The 16,701-nt window shown below is 42.9% G+C and overlaps 1 protein-coding gene and 1 long non-coding RNA gene across 5 annotated transcripts in view; one reads left to right on the forward strand and one right to left on the reverse strand.

Annotated features, from left to right (window-relative positions):
* Positions 1–599: 599 nt before the first annotated feature.
* ANKRD60 (ankyrin repeat domain 60) overlaps positions 600–16,701 on the reverse strand; it is a 59,068-nt gene continuing 42,966 nt past the window's right edge. For 3 of the 4 annotated variants that reach the window (XM_039912826.1, XM_039912827.1, XM_039912828.1), the window contains 4 exons: positions 15,468–15,609; positions 5,503–5,633; positions 4,178–4,343; positions 600–1,009 (listed from right to left, as the gene is read on the reverse strand). In XM_039912826.1, the coding sequence (XP_039768760.1) occupies positions 708–1,009; positions 4,178–4,343; positions 5,503–5,633; positions 15,468–15,609 (741 nt within the window). In that variant the 3' untranslated portion in view covers positions 600–707. Of the gene's footprint in view, positions 1,010–4,177; positions 4,344–5,502; positions 5,634–10,572; positions 13,532–15,467; positions 15,610–16,701 lie in introns of those variants that run through there. The other variant, XM_007671422.3, reaches the window with a different exon arrangement.
* On the forward strand, positions 8,809–15,640 carry LOC114813756. The gene is made up of 3 exons (XR_003761500.2): positions 8,809–9,157; positions 14,683–14,813; positions 15,528–15,640. It is a non-coding gene; the product is annotated as an uncharacterized LOC114813756 (long non-coding RNA).

Genomic DNA, 16,701 nt, shown 5'->3' on the forward strand with positions numbered 1-16,701 from the left:
TCCCTGTTCGAAGAACTAATTAAATTTTGAGTTTGGACATTCTCTGGTTGGAGAATCGGATTCAACCAGGTTTTGGCCGGTGCTTTCGATCGCACATCGCAGATCACACTGAATGTACAAAGTTTCAGTTCGGTAGTTTTAGTCCTACTTCAGTGTTATTCAGCTCAGTGGCCCCAATTTCACTCTCCTGAAGCACATAAGTTTCAGGATCTCATACAGTGCTATCCCTTCACCTCTGGAATGTTTTCGAGGGGAGGCACACTTGGACCCCCAGAGTAGGAACGGGAAGAGAAGCAACGTGGCTCAGTGGAAAGAGTCTGCACTTGGGAGTCAGAGGCCATTGGTTCAAATCCTGGCTCTGCCACTTGTCAGCTGTGTGACTGGGGGCAAGTCACTTAACTTTTCTGTGCCTCAGTTACCTCATCTGTAAAATGGGGATTAACTGTGAGCCTCGCCTGGGACAACCTGATTGCCCTGTATCTATCCCAGCGCTTAGAACAGTGCTCTGCACATAGTAAGCGCTTAACAAATACCAACATTATCATTAACATCACAATAACTAGGTGAGTTCAGGAGTCATAAAACCCAGAGTTCTGGAAAATATGTACATGAGATAATTTAATATCTGAGCTGAATTAAATGTAATGTCTCCATTAATCACATGGGGATGGCTATCCCGAAAGTCTATCGGAGAAATCCTAGACGTCCTAGACGTCCTCATGTTTCCTTAGATCAGAAATGAACTCGGCGGAGTCTTTAGGTCTTTGCAGCCTCCTGCCCTTTGTGCTGCCGGATGCTCTCTTTTTCCACTGAAAAAGGAACAGTTGCCGTTCACTCTGCTTGCGCCTCCATTGCCGGGCCAGGCTTATTGCCGTATGCCCCTTCGAGTCCTGTTCAGAGACTAGTTCCCCATGTTGCAGAAGTAAATCCACACAGTCAATATTGCCCATGGATGCAGCAACATGAAGAGCTGTTCTACCTGCTGGAGTTTTTTTCGTATAGTCGATACCTGCAAAAGCATAAGAGGCTGACATCAATCAACGGTACTGACTGAGTGCTTACTGTGTGCGACACACTGTACTAAGCGCCTGGGAAAGTAAATAATACAACAGAGTTGGTAGGCCTGATCTCTGCACACGTGGACCGTCCATAGCACAGGACAGAAGCAGCAAGGCGTAGTGGCTAGAGCACAGGTCTGGGAGTCAGAAGGTCATGCATCCTAGACCCGGCTCTGCCACTTGTCTGCTGTGTGACCTTGGGCAAATTACTTCACTTCTCCGTGCCTAAATTCCCTCATCTGTAAAATGGGGATTGAGACCGTGAGCCCCACATGGAACAGGGATTGTGTCCAATTTGATTTGCCCGCATCTACCCCAGCACTTAGTACAGAGCTCGGCGCATAGTAAGCGCTTAACAAATACCACAATCATTATTACTACCAACAAAAACAAGTTCTTCTTTTGATCCAGTTTGAAAGTGCAGGAAATATTAAGACCTGATTATATAATTCATGTTTTAAAGAACTCATCTTTAATATACCAGACTCTCTCCTGCCGGGTCCATACTTCACCCAAATCATCGTTCTACATATCTCTTTCCGTTCCTTCAAATCCCCCAGTGGTTAACTATTCCTCTCAGCTTCGAGCAGAAACTCCTGACCATAGGCTCTAAAACAGTCAAGTGGCACTTTTCCTCTACTTTATCCACTCTTTTTTCCCACTTCACCCTGGCTAGCGATCTTTCTTCCTCTCAAGCCAACCTACTCACTGTGCAATGTTCCCGTCTCACCCAGCAAACTCTTGTAGACACCCTCTCCCATCCAGAAACTATCTTCGCCTTCAAATGTCATACCACAATTCTCCCCAACTTCAAAACCCTTCTAACATCATAACTCCTCCAGAAGACCTTTCCTGATCAATTTCTAATTTCCCCAGATTATATCCTCACAACTTCCATTTCAACACTCCTGTGCCACCTCACCTATACACTTGTGCCCTCACAACCTCCCGTACCACATAGCTACATATCCTACATTCGCTATTACTTAAGCATTAACTTTCTTAAAAATTGTGATTATTATTATTATAGTAATTGCTAAGTGCTTTCTTTGTGTTAGCACTGTTTTAAACACTAGGGTAGATAAAAGTTAATCAGGTCAGACATAGTCCCTGTGACACAAGGGGCTCACAGTCTAATAAACATTCCCTTTTCCCTCTTCCTCTTGTCTATACATTATTTTGGTGTCTGAATCCTCTGCTAGATTGCAAACTCTTTAAGGGCAGGGATCATGTCAACTAATTCTATTGTCCTCTCCCAATATTTAAAACAGGGATCTGCACACAGTTAGGTGCTCAATAAACACTATTTTTTTAATTTGTTAACCACATCCAGTTAACCACATGCCTTGTACTAACCATTATGCACTAAAATAGAAGCTAATCAGGTTAGACACAGTCCCAAGGTCATACAGCAGACCAGTGGTGGAGCTAGGTTTAGAACCCAAGTCCTTCTGACACCCAGGCCCATGTTCTATCCAGTAGGCTTCTCCAGTTAATTGATAATCTGATTAATTGAGCAAATGAACTTTTGAGATCTAGATTTTGTGAATTAATAAAACACAGTAACAATTTACTATTCATTTGCATTAGTTTTTTTTTTTTTAGTAAACCAAAATTAAGGATAACTTTCAGATAGACTCCTGAAATAACTAATGACTGTTTTTTAACAAGAGTTCTCCAGAGGAAGGTGACTAGGACAATGTTGATAATTGTTAACACAGCGTTTTCAAATACATCACATAGGTAACAACAAGCTGCTCTTAGTACAGTGCTCTGCACACAGTAAGCACACCCTCTGACGGTAGGGATCTCTCGTGGCTCAGTTCTAGGTCCCCTTCTATTCTTCCTCCGTACCCACTCCCTTGGAGAACTCATTTGCTCCCATGGCTTCAGTTACCATCTCTATGCCGATGATAATTCCCTAATCTACATCTCCAGCCCTGACCTCTCCCCTTTCCTGCAATCTCGCACTTCCACCCGCCTTCAAGACATTTCTACTCGGATGTCCCGCAGACATCTCAAATTAAACATGTCCACAACTGAACCTTCATGTTCTCACCCAAACCCTGTCCTCCTCCTTGTCTTTCCCATCGCTGTAGACAACACCCCTATCCTCTCTACCCCACAAGCCCATAACCTTGGAGTTGTCCTTGACTCATCTCTCTCATTCCACCCACATATTCGATCAGTCACCAAATCCTGTCAGTTCTACCTTCACAACGTTGCTAAAATCTGCCCTTTCCTCTCCACCCAAACTGCTACCCGGCTGATGTGAGCACTTATCTATCCCACCTTGCCTACTTCATCTGCCTCCTTGCTGACCTCCCAGCCTCCTGCCTCTCCCCACGCCAATCCATACTTCTGCTGCATGAATCCTTTTGCAACAAAAACGTTCAGTTTTATATCTCCCCGCTCCTCAAGAATGTCCAGCGGCTGCCTACCCACCTTCGCATCCAACAGAAACTCCTTATCATTGGCTTTAAGACACTCAATCAGCTCACCCCACCTACCACACCTCACTCATCTCCTACTCCAGCCCAGCCCACACACTCCACTCCTCTAGCGTCAGTTTATTCACTGTGCCCCAATCTTGGCTATCTCACCTAGCTGTCCTCCCCCTACCCTGGAACTCTGTCCTCCTCCATATACATCAGACCACCCTCTCTCCATCTTCAAAGCATTACAAAGATCACATCTGATCCCACTTCAGCCCTCTTTTCCCCGGATTGTTCTCCCTTCTGCGTTCCTCTGTACATCAATCTGTGACCTTTGGAAAACTTGATATCTGCCCCAACCCCACAGCACTTATGTACATATCTTTAAATTACATACTAGAAATGATTTATTCATACTAATGAATATTAGCATGTCTGCTAATTCTGTTGTACTTTACTCTCCCATGTGCATAGTACAGTGCTCTGTACATAGTAAGCGCTTGATTAATATGACTGATTGAACTTTTAATGAGTGACATTAAAAGGCTTCTAGGTCTTGGCAAAATACATATTTTCTGTCTAAATGGGAAAAGTCATTGGTTAGAAAGGTAATAGACCAAAAAGATGCAGACTGTTTTCTACAAAAAAAATAGTACATCACAAACAACAAGGGGTTGATATTACCATTTTGTAGGAAATAGTGTACAACGGACGAGTGGTTTCTATGTGCTGCAATATAAAAGGCCACAAAAGCTCTGTGAGCCATCCATTCCTTCTTCTCCTTGGCTCCTAGATAGTCTGAATATGCAGTTTGGTAGGAAGAGTCTTCAGTAACTCCCAAACGGGATAGCTGGCAGGAAAACAATTGTATTGAAAGTTAATGCTAATAGAAGTGTTTATTTAAAAGAAGAGATCCATTAACTCTCCTCAAGAAAATTTTCTCTAGTCCAGTGCTCATAATAAAGTTTCTGGTGCTTGTGGGGAGAACACCAGGAAAACACAGTAAAGTCTTCTGAACCGTGGCAGACTCCCAGACAGATGAGACAGACACAAGTATGTAATGGCCAAGAAGTCCATTTGTACATGGAGTGAACCTAGCAGGCCTCAGTCCAACCCCCAGGCATGACCAAGTGAACTGTTTGCCTCAAATGAAAAGGGAACTGGACACACGTGTGCATTTTCTTCTTGGGAATCAAGTGTCATCTTTGCCTCGGGCGGTCACGGTCACCCTTGAAGCTCAAACCTAGGCATAAACAGAGTCTCAGATAGGTGAAGAGACCCAACACAAGGTGATCCCAAATGAGGGATCACACTTTAAAGAGGTAAAATAGTTCCCTTTGGAAAAAAGCTACTTTTTGGTTCCAGTCACCAATGAGTTCAAACACAGCAATCCTGAATTCAGTATCTATCACTTGGTAAATCTTCACTTGGTAAAAGCTTGGGTACCAAACACATACACAGATTCCAAAATCCCAAGAGAGGATCCTGTCTTTCTTTCTCAGAACTAGGGAGTGGAGTGTGGGAAAGAGAAATGGAGTAAAGGGAGACATTTCCGTTTCTGCTCTGCTCTAGAGAAGGCGAAATCACTATGCGTCCAACCTCCTTCCACCTTGGCTCCTGCCACGGCTTGGAAGTGGCACCTGTGTTCACAGGCAAAGGGCCTGGAATAATTCAAAGGAGAAAGGGGGTAAATGAAAGAGGTAAATTTAGGGTTGGGTAGACTGAGATAGACTTATGCAGAATGCTATTAATGACATTATCTCTGTTGGTTGTGCTGGTGTAGTTGATAGAATACAAGATACGAGACCTAGGTAGGACACAGTGAGCAAATACTTATAAGAACAAGAAATAGATAGGAGGGAGAGGGAGACGAGAGAGAGACAGAAAGAGGGAGAGAGAGAGAATGAATTGGGGAAACAGAGAAAAAATAAAAAGAGAAAATGTATTTCCCATTCAAAGCTGGGCAAGGACCAGACATTCTGCTAATAAAATATATGAAGCATGAACACCTTATTGATGTCCCCTTCTATTGCAGCCATGACAAGATCTTCCCATCCATCTTCATGCCAGATACACATTGTAATAATTCCGCCAGGAACAATATCATGGAACCTTATTGTAGACTCATCCATCAAGACTCCTACAGGGAATTTGTTTTGTTTTGTTTTAAAAAAAAAAAGAGCAAAGAGTAACTATTACACTGGTCAATTGAAGAGATTCTTTGACCCTGAACATCAAGAATATATCTCTGCACACTTCACTTGATGCCTTCGTGAAATGTTTTGTAACTACTGAGTTCAAAAATCTTATCTTGATTATCTTACAGAGCCTCACCCAACGTATAGTTTTTATTTTCAGAATCTTCAATCACAGCTTGTAGAGTGTAAAAACGTCAGGGTTAATAAAACATGATTGAGTGTGTCACATTAAAATGTAGACCCATGTAAAGGCCCTTCACCAGCAGCACGAAGTAGTTGGTAGAGCACGGGCCTGGGAGTCAGAAGATCATGGGTTCTAATCCTGGCTCCTCTACCTGTCTGCTGTGTGACCTTGGACAAGTAGAGAAGTAGCGTCGCTCAGTGGAAAGAGCACGGGCCTGGGAGTCAGAGGTCATGGGTTCAAATACCGGCTCTGCCACTTGTCAGTTGTGTGACTGCGGGCAAGTCGCTTAACTTCTCTGTGCCTCGGTTACCTCGTCTGTAAAATGGGAATTGAGACGGTGAGCCCAACGTAGGACAGGGACTTTGTCTGACCCAATTTGCTTATATCCACTCTAGAGGTAAGTACAGTGCCTGACCCATAGCAAGCATTTAACAAATACAGTTATTATTATCAAAAATTCTCAGAATATAATGAAGTGTCGTGCTTCACACACAACGTTCTACCCGTGGACTCTGACCACACAGAGCTCCTCCTTCTTGATACCCTCGTTTCCCATCAGATACATTTATGACATCAAATATCTGTTGAGTGATGGGATTATGACCTCAGAATTGTCTCCCCTCTTCCCGCTCTTGGTTTTCCTGGATCATTTCCTTAGGGACTCTAAGTGGGCGGAAAGAAGGCTTTGTAAGCAGTCGACGGCTGCTCTGACCAGTAGACTGTAACAATAATAATAATAACGGTATTTGTTAGGCACTTACTATATGCCAAGCAATGTTCTAAGCGCTGGAATAGATACATGGTAACCAGGTTGTCTTACGTGGGGGCTCAGAATCTTAATCCCCATTTTGTAGATGAGGTGACTGAGGCCCAGAGAGGTGAATTTACTTGCCCAAGGTCACACAGCAGACAAGTGGTGGAGGCGGGATTAGAACCCACGTCCTCTGACTCCCAAGCCCGGGCTCTGTCAGCTGGTTGTGGGCGGGGAATGTGTTTACTGTTGCCTGGTACTCTCCCGAGCGCTTAGTGCAGTGCTCTGCACACAGTAGGTGCTCAATAAATACTCCCAGCTCTGCCACTTGACAGCTATGTGACTGTGGGCAAGTCACTTAGCTTCTCGGTGCCTCAGTTTCCTCATCTATAAAATGGGGATTAACTGTGAGCCTCATGTGGGACAACCTGATTGCCCTGTGTCTCCCCCAGCGCTTAGAACAGTGCTGTGCACATAGTAAGCGCTTAACCAATACCAACATTATTATTATTATTATTATTATTACTGAATGAATGAAAGAGGGTCGGGGTTCGAGGGGGAGGCGGGGACCGGGAGGAGAGGGCAGGGAGGGAAGGAAGCAGCGTGGCTTCGCGGAAAGAGCCTGGGCTTGGGAGTCCGAGGTCGTGGGTTCGAATCCCGACTCCGCCACTTTTCTGCCGCGTGACCTGGGGCAAGTCACTTCACTTCTCTGTGCCTCAGTTACCTCAACTGCAAGAATGGGGATTAAAAGAAGTAAATGTGAGCCCCTCGTGGGACAATTTGATGCTCTCCCCCAGCGCTTAGAACAGTGCTCGGCGCGGAGTCGGCGCTTCACCAATACCAACATCATGAGAACTAATACTAATGATCCTAATGATTAATACTAATGATGGTATTGGTGAAGCGCCGACTCCGCGCCGAGCACTGCTCTAAGCGCTGGGGGAGACCCAGGGGAATCAGGTTGTCCGCCGTGGGGCCATTTTCCAGAGGAGGGCACCGAGGCCCGGCGCAGGCAAGCGCCCGGCCCCCGCTCACCCAGCGGAGCAGCGGCGGGGCGGGATTCGAACCCGGCGCCCCCGCCCACCTTGGTCGAGGTAGACGAGGCGCTGGCAGTGGAGCGGGACGCCGGCCACCAGCTCCAGCTCCTCCTTGAGCTGGCGCACGGTGGTGTGGGCGCGGCAGCGGGGCAGCCAGAACTGCTCCCCCGACACCCGCAGCAGAACCCGCAGCCCGAACGTGGCCCGGCTCGGCTCCGCCGCGCTCCCGCCGCCGCGCAGGCGCCCCGCACGCGCCGACATGGCCCACCCCCGACGGGCGCGCGACCCCCGGCCCGCCCCACCCGCCTTCGAGGCGCCGCGCGCCGCCCCCCACGTCATAACCCCCTCGGACCCTACGTCATGGCCCCGCCCGTCCGGGCCGGCCCCGCCCCCTCCTGGCCCCGCCCACTCGAGACAGGCCGCTCCCTCCCCTCCTAGCCCCGCCCACTCCGGACAGGCCCCGCCCCGTCGTAGCCCCGCCCACTCGAGACAGGCCGCGCCCTCCCCTCCTAGCCCCGCCCACACTGGACGGGCCCCGTCCTGTGCTGGCCCCGCCCACTAGGGGTTAGGCCACGCCCTCCCCTTCCTCTAGCCCCGCCCACTCCAGGCAGGCGCACGCCTTTCCCTGTCCTAGCCCCGCCCTCCCCTGGCCGCCCCGCCCCCCATCCCCGCCCCCCCAACGGCAGGACCCGCCCCTGCCGGCTCCGCCCCCCTACAGCCCCTCCCACCCCGGGCAGCCCCGCCCTCCCCTTCCTGTCCTAGCCCCGCCCACTCAGGACAGGCCCCGCCCCAGACCCCACCCTCCCCTCCCTGCCCGTTCCCCTAGCCCCGCCCACCCGGAGCTGGCCCCGCGCCCCCACCGCCCCGCCGCGTTGCTATGGTAACCCTTTATGGCGTGGGCCTCTAATAATAATACTCATGTTGGTATTTGATAAGCGCTGACTATGTGCAGAACACTGTTCTAAGCGCTGGGGTAAGCTCAGGGTCATCAGCTTGTCCCACATGAGCCTCACTCTTAATCCCCATTTTCCATTTGAAGTAACTGAGGCACAGAGAAGTGAAGTGACTTGCCCACAGTCACACAGCTGACAAGCGGCAGAGCTGGGATTCGAATTTATGACCTCTGACTCCCAAATCCGGGCTCTTTCCACTGAACCACACTGCTTCTCAAGGCGGGGCACAGTCAGTTTTTATCCTGCATCTGGCCTTTAGGTAACAGCAAAGGGAGCCCAGTTAAGGTGGCACAAAACAATCCTCCTCCCCAGCCGCAGTGGAAATAACATGCTAAAAATAAAATTCAATCCACATAATTACACCATTGCCATCTTCTCTGACACAGGTGTAGAATCGTAATGGTGTTTGTGAAGCGCTCACTACGTGCCCAGTGCTGTTCTAAGCGGCGGGGTGGATAGCAGGTAATCCGGTGGAACACGGTCCCTGTCCTACAGGGGGGCTGACGGTCTTAATCCACGTTTCACAGTCGAGATAATTCAGGTACGGAGAAGTGAAGTGACCTGCCCAAGGTCCCACAGCAGCCAAGTGGCAGTGTGGGAATTCGAACCCACGTCCTCTGACTCTCAAGCCCGGGCTCTTGCGAGTGTCTTCGTACCTTGTGGGAGGGGGCGGGAGAATTGGATCGTAAGGAATGATACATTAGGGGCAACGAAATAATAATAATAATGTTAGCATTTGTTAAGCGCTACTACATACAGAGCACTGTACTAGGCGCTGTACTACAACCTGATGTCCACGTAAGTCTGTCTTCATCCCCATTTGACAGATGAGGTAACGGAGGCACAGAGAAGTTGTGACTTACCCACAGTCACACAGCTAAGTGGCAGAGGCAGGAGTCGAACCCATGACCTGTGAGTCCCAAGCTCGGGCTCTTTCCACAGAGCCACACTGCTTCTGTGCGTGATAAAACCTAGGACTTCTCACACACTGCCAAATATTGTCCTTGTATCCAGCTGCACTTTAGGGCTCTCATCATTTTAGTAGTTTTTATATAATCAGTGGTATTTATCGAGGGCTCACTTTATGCGGAACATTTATATACCGTATTAAGCACTCGTTAGAGCCATGCCGCCTTCCTAAGGTATTTTATTTAGAATGCAAAATATTTTACTACCGCTACTTGAAAATTTCTATGCAAAAAATACCTACTTTAGGAACAAAATTAAAAGAAAACTTGATGAATAACTGGCTGGAATGCCTTCCCTCCTCAAATCTGACCATTACTGTCCCCACTTCAAAGCTTTATTGAAGGCACGTCTCCTCCGAGAGGCCTTCCTTGATTAAGCTTTCCTATCCTCTTCTCCCACTCCCATCTCCGTCACCCTGACTTCTTCCCATTATTCATCCCCCCTCCCATCTCCACAGCACTTAAATACATACCTGTAACCTACTTATATTAATGTCTGTCTTCCCAAGACTGTAAGCTCATTGTAGGCAGGGAGGTGTTTACTGTTACAGTGTACTCTCCCAAGCGCTTAGTACAGTGTTCTGCACACACTAAGTGCTCAATAAATACAACTGAATGAATGAAGTAGTTTTTATATTATCCCTTTTAACAATTTCTGCTGGAGTTGGTTTCATGGGGGTAAAAGGATAATAATAATAATAAAAATGGTGGCATTTGATAACTGCTTACTATGTGCCAGGCACTGTTCTAAGCTCTGGGGTAGATACAAGGTAATCAGGGTGTCCCACGTGGGGCTCACAGTCATAATCCCCATTTTACAGATGAGGTAACTGAGGCCCAGAGAACTGAAGTGACTTGCCCAAAGTCACACAGCTGATAAGTGGCGGAGCTGGGATTAGAACTCACGACCTCTGACTCCCAAGCCCGTGCTCTTTTCACTAAGCCACGCTGCTGAAGAGATAGGGGATTAAGATAGGAAAGAAGCATGTTTTCATTAGACAATCATGAGTTTTATTAAGATAAACACAAATAGAACGTTACATAGATTCTATCTTTCGTCCATCAGGGCACTTCCAGAGTGCCCTCACTATTCGGACTCTAAAACCTGTTTTCTGATGCTTGTCATTAGGGGGGAGAATAGTGTAAAATGCGATGTGTATTATACATCAGTAAATGGGCTAGCAAAATGACCAGTATACTTTTAATTTTAAGCATCTAATGATTTCTCACAGAATCTAAGCATTACATTAAATTCTTGTCCCTTAAAACCAGTATAAGTTAAACTTGCTTTTATGAAATTACACATTGGTTCCACATGTACTTTTATACAATATAACCATTTTTTTGAGAAATGAAATGTGAACACAGTTTAAAATCACTGCAGGAATCTACAGTGAGAGGCTGACAGAAATTTTTTATTTTAAAAATCACATCCATTGAAAAATGGACATCTTGGAAATATGAGCCGTCAGATCTTCAATGTTACAGCTACACACTGTCTTTATTTGTACTGTTTGCAAATATCAACTAAGTGTTTATAAAGTTCAATTATAAAGAACTTGTTTTAAAATGGTTATGAATTTTCAGAGCTAGAAAGGTCCTTAAATCAACAGAGATTATTTACACTCTGGAAAATTAAAAAAATGGTTCATTTGCCTAACAGAATATTAAATAAAATATCCCACAAAAAATATGCCTTCTGCTTTTTCAATGGATTATTGGAACTGACAGACGAGTGGAAATTTGAACTTGAGCATAATGATAAAAGTAAAAAGTTTAACTAAAAACATATCTCCGCATACTTTTAAAAAGTAAGGTCAGTGCTTTAGAAATTTATGGTAGATCAAAAAAGTGGGGGGGGAGGACAAGAAGGAAAAAGAAATTTAGAAAATTTATGCTATTAAAAAATACTTGCAAAAGTTCAACATTAGATAAAATACTAAGACTGCTAAAACATTTTACAGATAAGCTGCAGTCATAAAAAGATGACTGAATTAGGGAGGCATTTGTACTAAATCACAGAAAAATTTAAAGGAATATTGTGTGGATTTTGAGAGCTTGAATCATTTTAAAATCTTAACACTTTCTTCCTAAAATTTCTAAAAAATTATCTTGCATGCAAATCCTACACCTCACAAAATAAAACTAACATAATTTTGGTAAATCTGAATATAAAATTAAGTCCTGTACAAAACACAGGATTCCAGTTAAGTAAATTCTTATTGCTAGGCCACCAAAACCAGTTGACAATCCCAATTTCTAGTTGGAAAAGTCAAAACTGCTTAAATGTTGTGGTAAAATAATGCCTTTAAACTAAAAACTGAACATGAACTTTCAAATATTAGTTTTCTCTTGACTCGAACAAATGTCTCTGCAAACCTGCAGCCACAAGCAAAATTGGATAATTATGTTAACTCTTATGTTTAGACTTTAATGAATATGAAACAAGAAAGTGATTTTGTAACCTTCAAGTAGACAGAAAGAAGAGTTTTAGAAGTTTTTTCTTTTAAGTTCTTTCTTAGATTAAAAAATGAAAACTTAAGTGATTCCTCCAAGAAAATAAGAAAAAAACAGTAAATCTGAATGGACATATACAAAAATCTATTTTTAATAGTAAACAGGACAACATAGAACCTAGAAAACTACATTTTAAAATATTGTGGAAGACATTTTGACAACAACAACAACAAAAACGGTCCAAATTCAATAGTTTCCTCTAATGCCAAAATTACAAGTGCTTGGGTCTTGGGCTGGATGTGGTTAAATTAGAAACAATATTTTCACTTTCATCCCCTCCCCTGCCAAAATGATTACTGTATGTGAAATAGGTACATGTTATCTGTAGATGCTAATTTTTGTGAAGTTTATAGAACATTAGCTAAAAGTTAATGCCCAGATATTAAAATTCCTATTTTGAATTCATTTATTTCGAATAACTTTGCTAGATAAAATGAATCATTTGTCAGTTGTAACTTCCACTAATATCAACATATACATTTACTCATACAGTTCCAGCAGCAAGAACAGGAGAGGTCGAAGTGCTTAAGGAAAAAAAAAGTTCCAATAACACATTATAAGAATAAAAACTACCATAATATCAAAAGTTATAAATCTTCCTTCAGTACAATTTTAAATGTATTAAAAAAACAAAATAATATGGGATTTTAGTTGTATCAACTTGAAATACAGTATAAACTATATATGAAGTATTTTCTGTTTATGGATATATGATTTATGTGGGATTAATATATTTTCTTTTTTCAATAATTATTCACATATGTACAGCAATATTTAAGTAAAAAATAAACTGCCAATACTATACACTATTCTGAGAGAGGGCATAAGTGCATCCAAACGTTACAGCTTGCTAGCTTCAGGCTTCCAGGTTTATAAACCATTCCATGCTTACAGTAAATTTATTATACTAAACATATTTTAAAATAATATGCTATAAAAAACATACATTACTGTGAGCCATTCTGATAATAGGGAGACATTGCATAGTCCTTTAACCAAAAGGATCTACACAATTCTAGATAATTTCCAAAGAAAATAATTAAAAGTAAGTTTTACAGGGAAAGCAAAAGCCTTTCTGGTTTGGCAAAATCACAATATGTAATCATCCAATATGAAATGTATTACAGTTGCTGGTAGAGTGATTTAGCGACCATTATGAAATTTAATAAATGTTTCCTCTCTAAGCAGATATGAAACAGTTTGACTTCTTTGTGTTACCACAGACCACATATGCAAAATGTGCAATCATCCATACTTGGATTTGTAACAGAATCATTCACTTTGCTTTTCCAGAGCAGTAGTGTTTATAATATTCTGATTTGGTTCTAGGGTGGCAAAAAAGGAAACATCTTGGTCTCTGTCTGACTGCAAAGCTGACACAGTTTCTTCAACAACTTCAAGATGAGGGTTACCAGCACTTCTAAAATAAGCTTGAAAAGGGAGAAAATAGCTTTATTCAGGGTTAATTACTGTAGAATACATAAGATTTTTTTCAACCACACCTCAGCACTAAAAATATTTTTTCGTGGAAAAAAAATTCCACAAAGTCTTCTGGGTCATAACCTGATTTCCCATGAAAACGAGAACTACATTATTTTTACGCTTTCTTCATAGTCTCTTTCCTCTTGACCACGACCACGAAAACTAAGGCTTTTCAGTGGATTGCATTTTGTGCGGGATCCCAAATATTCTGAAAGGGTCTGTTCTAACTAAAAATGAATTGGATGCCTAATCCGCCTTACGGTAAAAATTTGAGGGAAACTTCTCTCCCGTCTTTTTAAAAAATGTTTGGATCAGAGATGCCTTTATTATTATTTTACCATGGAAAGGAACCACAAGTAACATTTGTGAAACTGTAAAAGAGGAATAAAAACATAGCTGCAACAACGCCTGCAAGTAGTGAAGGGAGGTTACCAAATATGCCAATTAGAAACAAATTTACTTCATCTATTCAAATTTCCAGTTCATCTATTAGTTCCATTTAACCTATATCAAGTACACTGAGGAGTGTACTACCCAATTTGTGGATGATACGGCTTCTTCCCTTTTCTCACTCTGGCTATTTGTTTCTTGGCCACTGCACTGCCCTATTTAGATCCATACTAAGAGTATATATGGGGGAAGAAGAAAATGCTGAAATTCAAAATTTGTCAATTTTGCTACTCGTTAATAGGTCTGACCAAAAGGTATGATGAGGGGAAGGTTGAAACTATTGACTCGAATGAGATTTTGCATGATGTTGATTTCAAATAGTCATGCCACTCGGTACCTTACGGTAAACTATGAGTCAATTAGATTGACGATATGGAAATTCTAGATGCACAATGAAAAGGATTGATGCAGTACTTATCAACTGCAGAAACGATGACTAAAAAGAGTTTTAAACTCTTTTGTATTGCCAAGGGTAGTTACTGAATGACTATCTAGTATAATTACCCAATTTGGTAGGGTAATGTCATTTGATTAAAGAAAAGTTCAGGAATCATGACTTCATGGGTAAGTGATTTATTTTTTTCCTTAAACCAATTATTTTCCTCCTCAAACCAATTTCTTCCTTTTCCCCTACTGCCTTTTGATTTAGGTGCAATGAGGAGAGAAGAAAAGAGTATCACAAGTAATTGATAAGTCTATTTAAACTACATTTTCTGCAATGATCATGGCTGTTTAAACCTTTTAATTGACTTGCATTCACGCCAACCAATGAAGAAACAGGTAAACTAAATAACAATCTTTTAGAAAAAAGGCCAAGTCTATCTACACAATTACTATTTGGTGGAAAATCTGTTTCTGACAAGCACATCCCTGAGACATAACAAACTCCCAGGGCTAAAGAAATCCTAAGAGTCCCTGCTCTCAGACCACTCTACGTGCACCAGGCCATGGATAAAAGCTGCTCCCAGGCACTCTCAGACTCAACCTTTCCTAGACAGAACACTCACTGTGGGCAGGGAACATATCTACCAACTCAGTTGTACTGTACTCTCCCAAACGCTTAGAGTACAGTGCTCTGCACACAGAAAGGACGCAAATACCATTGACAATATTAATCCCCATCAAGAGACTTTGATTCTATTTTGTGTATTTATGTTTTAATGTTTCATCATGTCTGACGTGTCTGTCTCCAATCCTTTCTCCCCACTTAAACTCTCCTGTGAGTCTCCGGAGGGAAAGAGATATTGTCCAATTCCCACCTGTGTATTCTCTCCCACTGCTCAGTTCAGAGCTCTGCACACAGTAAGCCCTTATTAATACTATTATTATCACTACTACTATTCATTTTTGACATGTAGTACATCAGACGTTACTTTATAAGAGAGCGAGCCAACGTACAGAGACGCAATCATTACTATACGAAAAACGACATACCTTTTTCCAATAGTGTTTGCCTTAGCGCCTTGGCTAACAAAACCCTTACATTTGGCACAGGATCAGAAGCAAGACTTAAAAGGCTCGGAAGCAGGTGCTCGACAAACTGATCCACAGGAATACACTCTTCCCTCACGATCGCCTGCAGTGATTAAAATGGAGCATGGAGAAAATTTCAGGTGACTTATGTTTTTGGAACTGATGGTTACAAGTTTCTCGCTCCAAGTCACTATTTTTCCTAATAATTTAAATCTCTAGTTTGGGGAGGGATAGGCATACAACTCAGGATTTTTCAGACTACAAAATCCACTACTTTAAAAATCTCAGCAATTTAGGGGCCAATTTGACAATTTCACCTAAAATCATAACTAAGAATGGAAGTGTAATAAACTAGTTGTAGAATGAACATATAAAGCTAAATGAAATTTCTGAAATAGGGAATTGTTAAATAACTTCTAAAAGTCATATTCAAAATACAGCAAAAGCCCCTTGACAGGATTAATTCTTTACACCGAAAATCCTGCTAAAATATTAATCAAAATCAAATCATCTTCTGGAAAAGGCACTACTTTTTATTCCCCAAGTGGATCTGGCGCTATGAAAGAGGGCAGCTAAACAGTTTCGTGAGCTACAATCCTACCACCTATTTAATAAGAATGGATGATTGCTCAGCATCAAAAGTTCAACATTAGAAGTTACTCTACAAATGGATGGTAAATGCACCTATACTGTGTAATTTTTAACATCGTCTCTACATCCCTCGCCTGAATTCAATCCCTGTCTTTCTTCACTTAACTGCTAGCCAAGGAGAGTGCCAGTTCTGAAGATGTCTTGTGGAATTTAGATACTGGCCCACCACAGCTTTGGTAGACATGCCATGTGTCACACCAAGCCTTTGGGAGCCTAGATGAGTTGTTATGTAAACAAAGGTGGGAAGGGGCCCCATGAAGGACAAAAGGATGGATTCTGTTATATCTACCCCAGCTCTTAGGACAGTGTTTGGCACACAATAAGCATTTTATAAAAAACATTATTACTAGTAATAGTGATCGTAGTATCCTTCAAGCACAAAACGTTGTCACAGCACCACCTCAACACTTCACTTACCTTCACTTCACAGGGGGTCACTTCAACTCCCTCTTAGCTGCTAACTAGGACTTAAGCTAACATGCCCCAAATATTTGTGGGGTCCCCAAACCTGTCCCCCAGGGCTTTTAATGATGATGGTGGTACA

The sequence above is a fragment of the Ornithorhynchus anatinus genome, chromosome 8 (assembly GCF_004115215.2).
Source record: "Ornithorhynchus anatinus isolate Pmale09 chromosome 8, mOrnAna1.pri.v4, whole genome shotgun sequence".
Lineage (NCBI taxonomy): Eukaryota > Metazoa > Chordata > Mammalia > Monotremata > Ornithorhynchidae > Ornithorhynchus > Ornithorhynchus anatinus.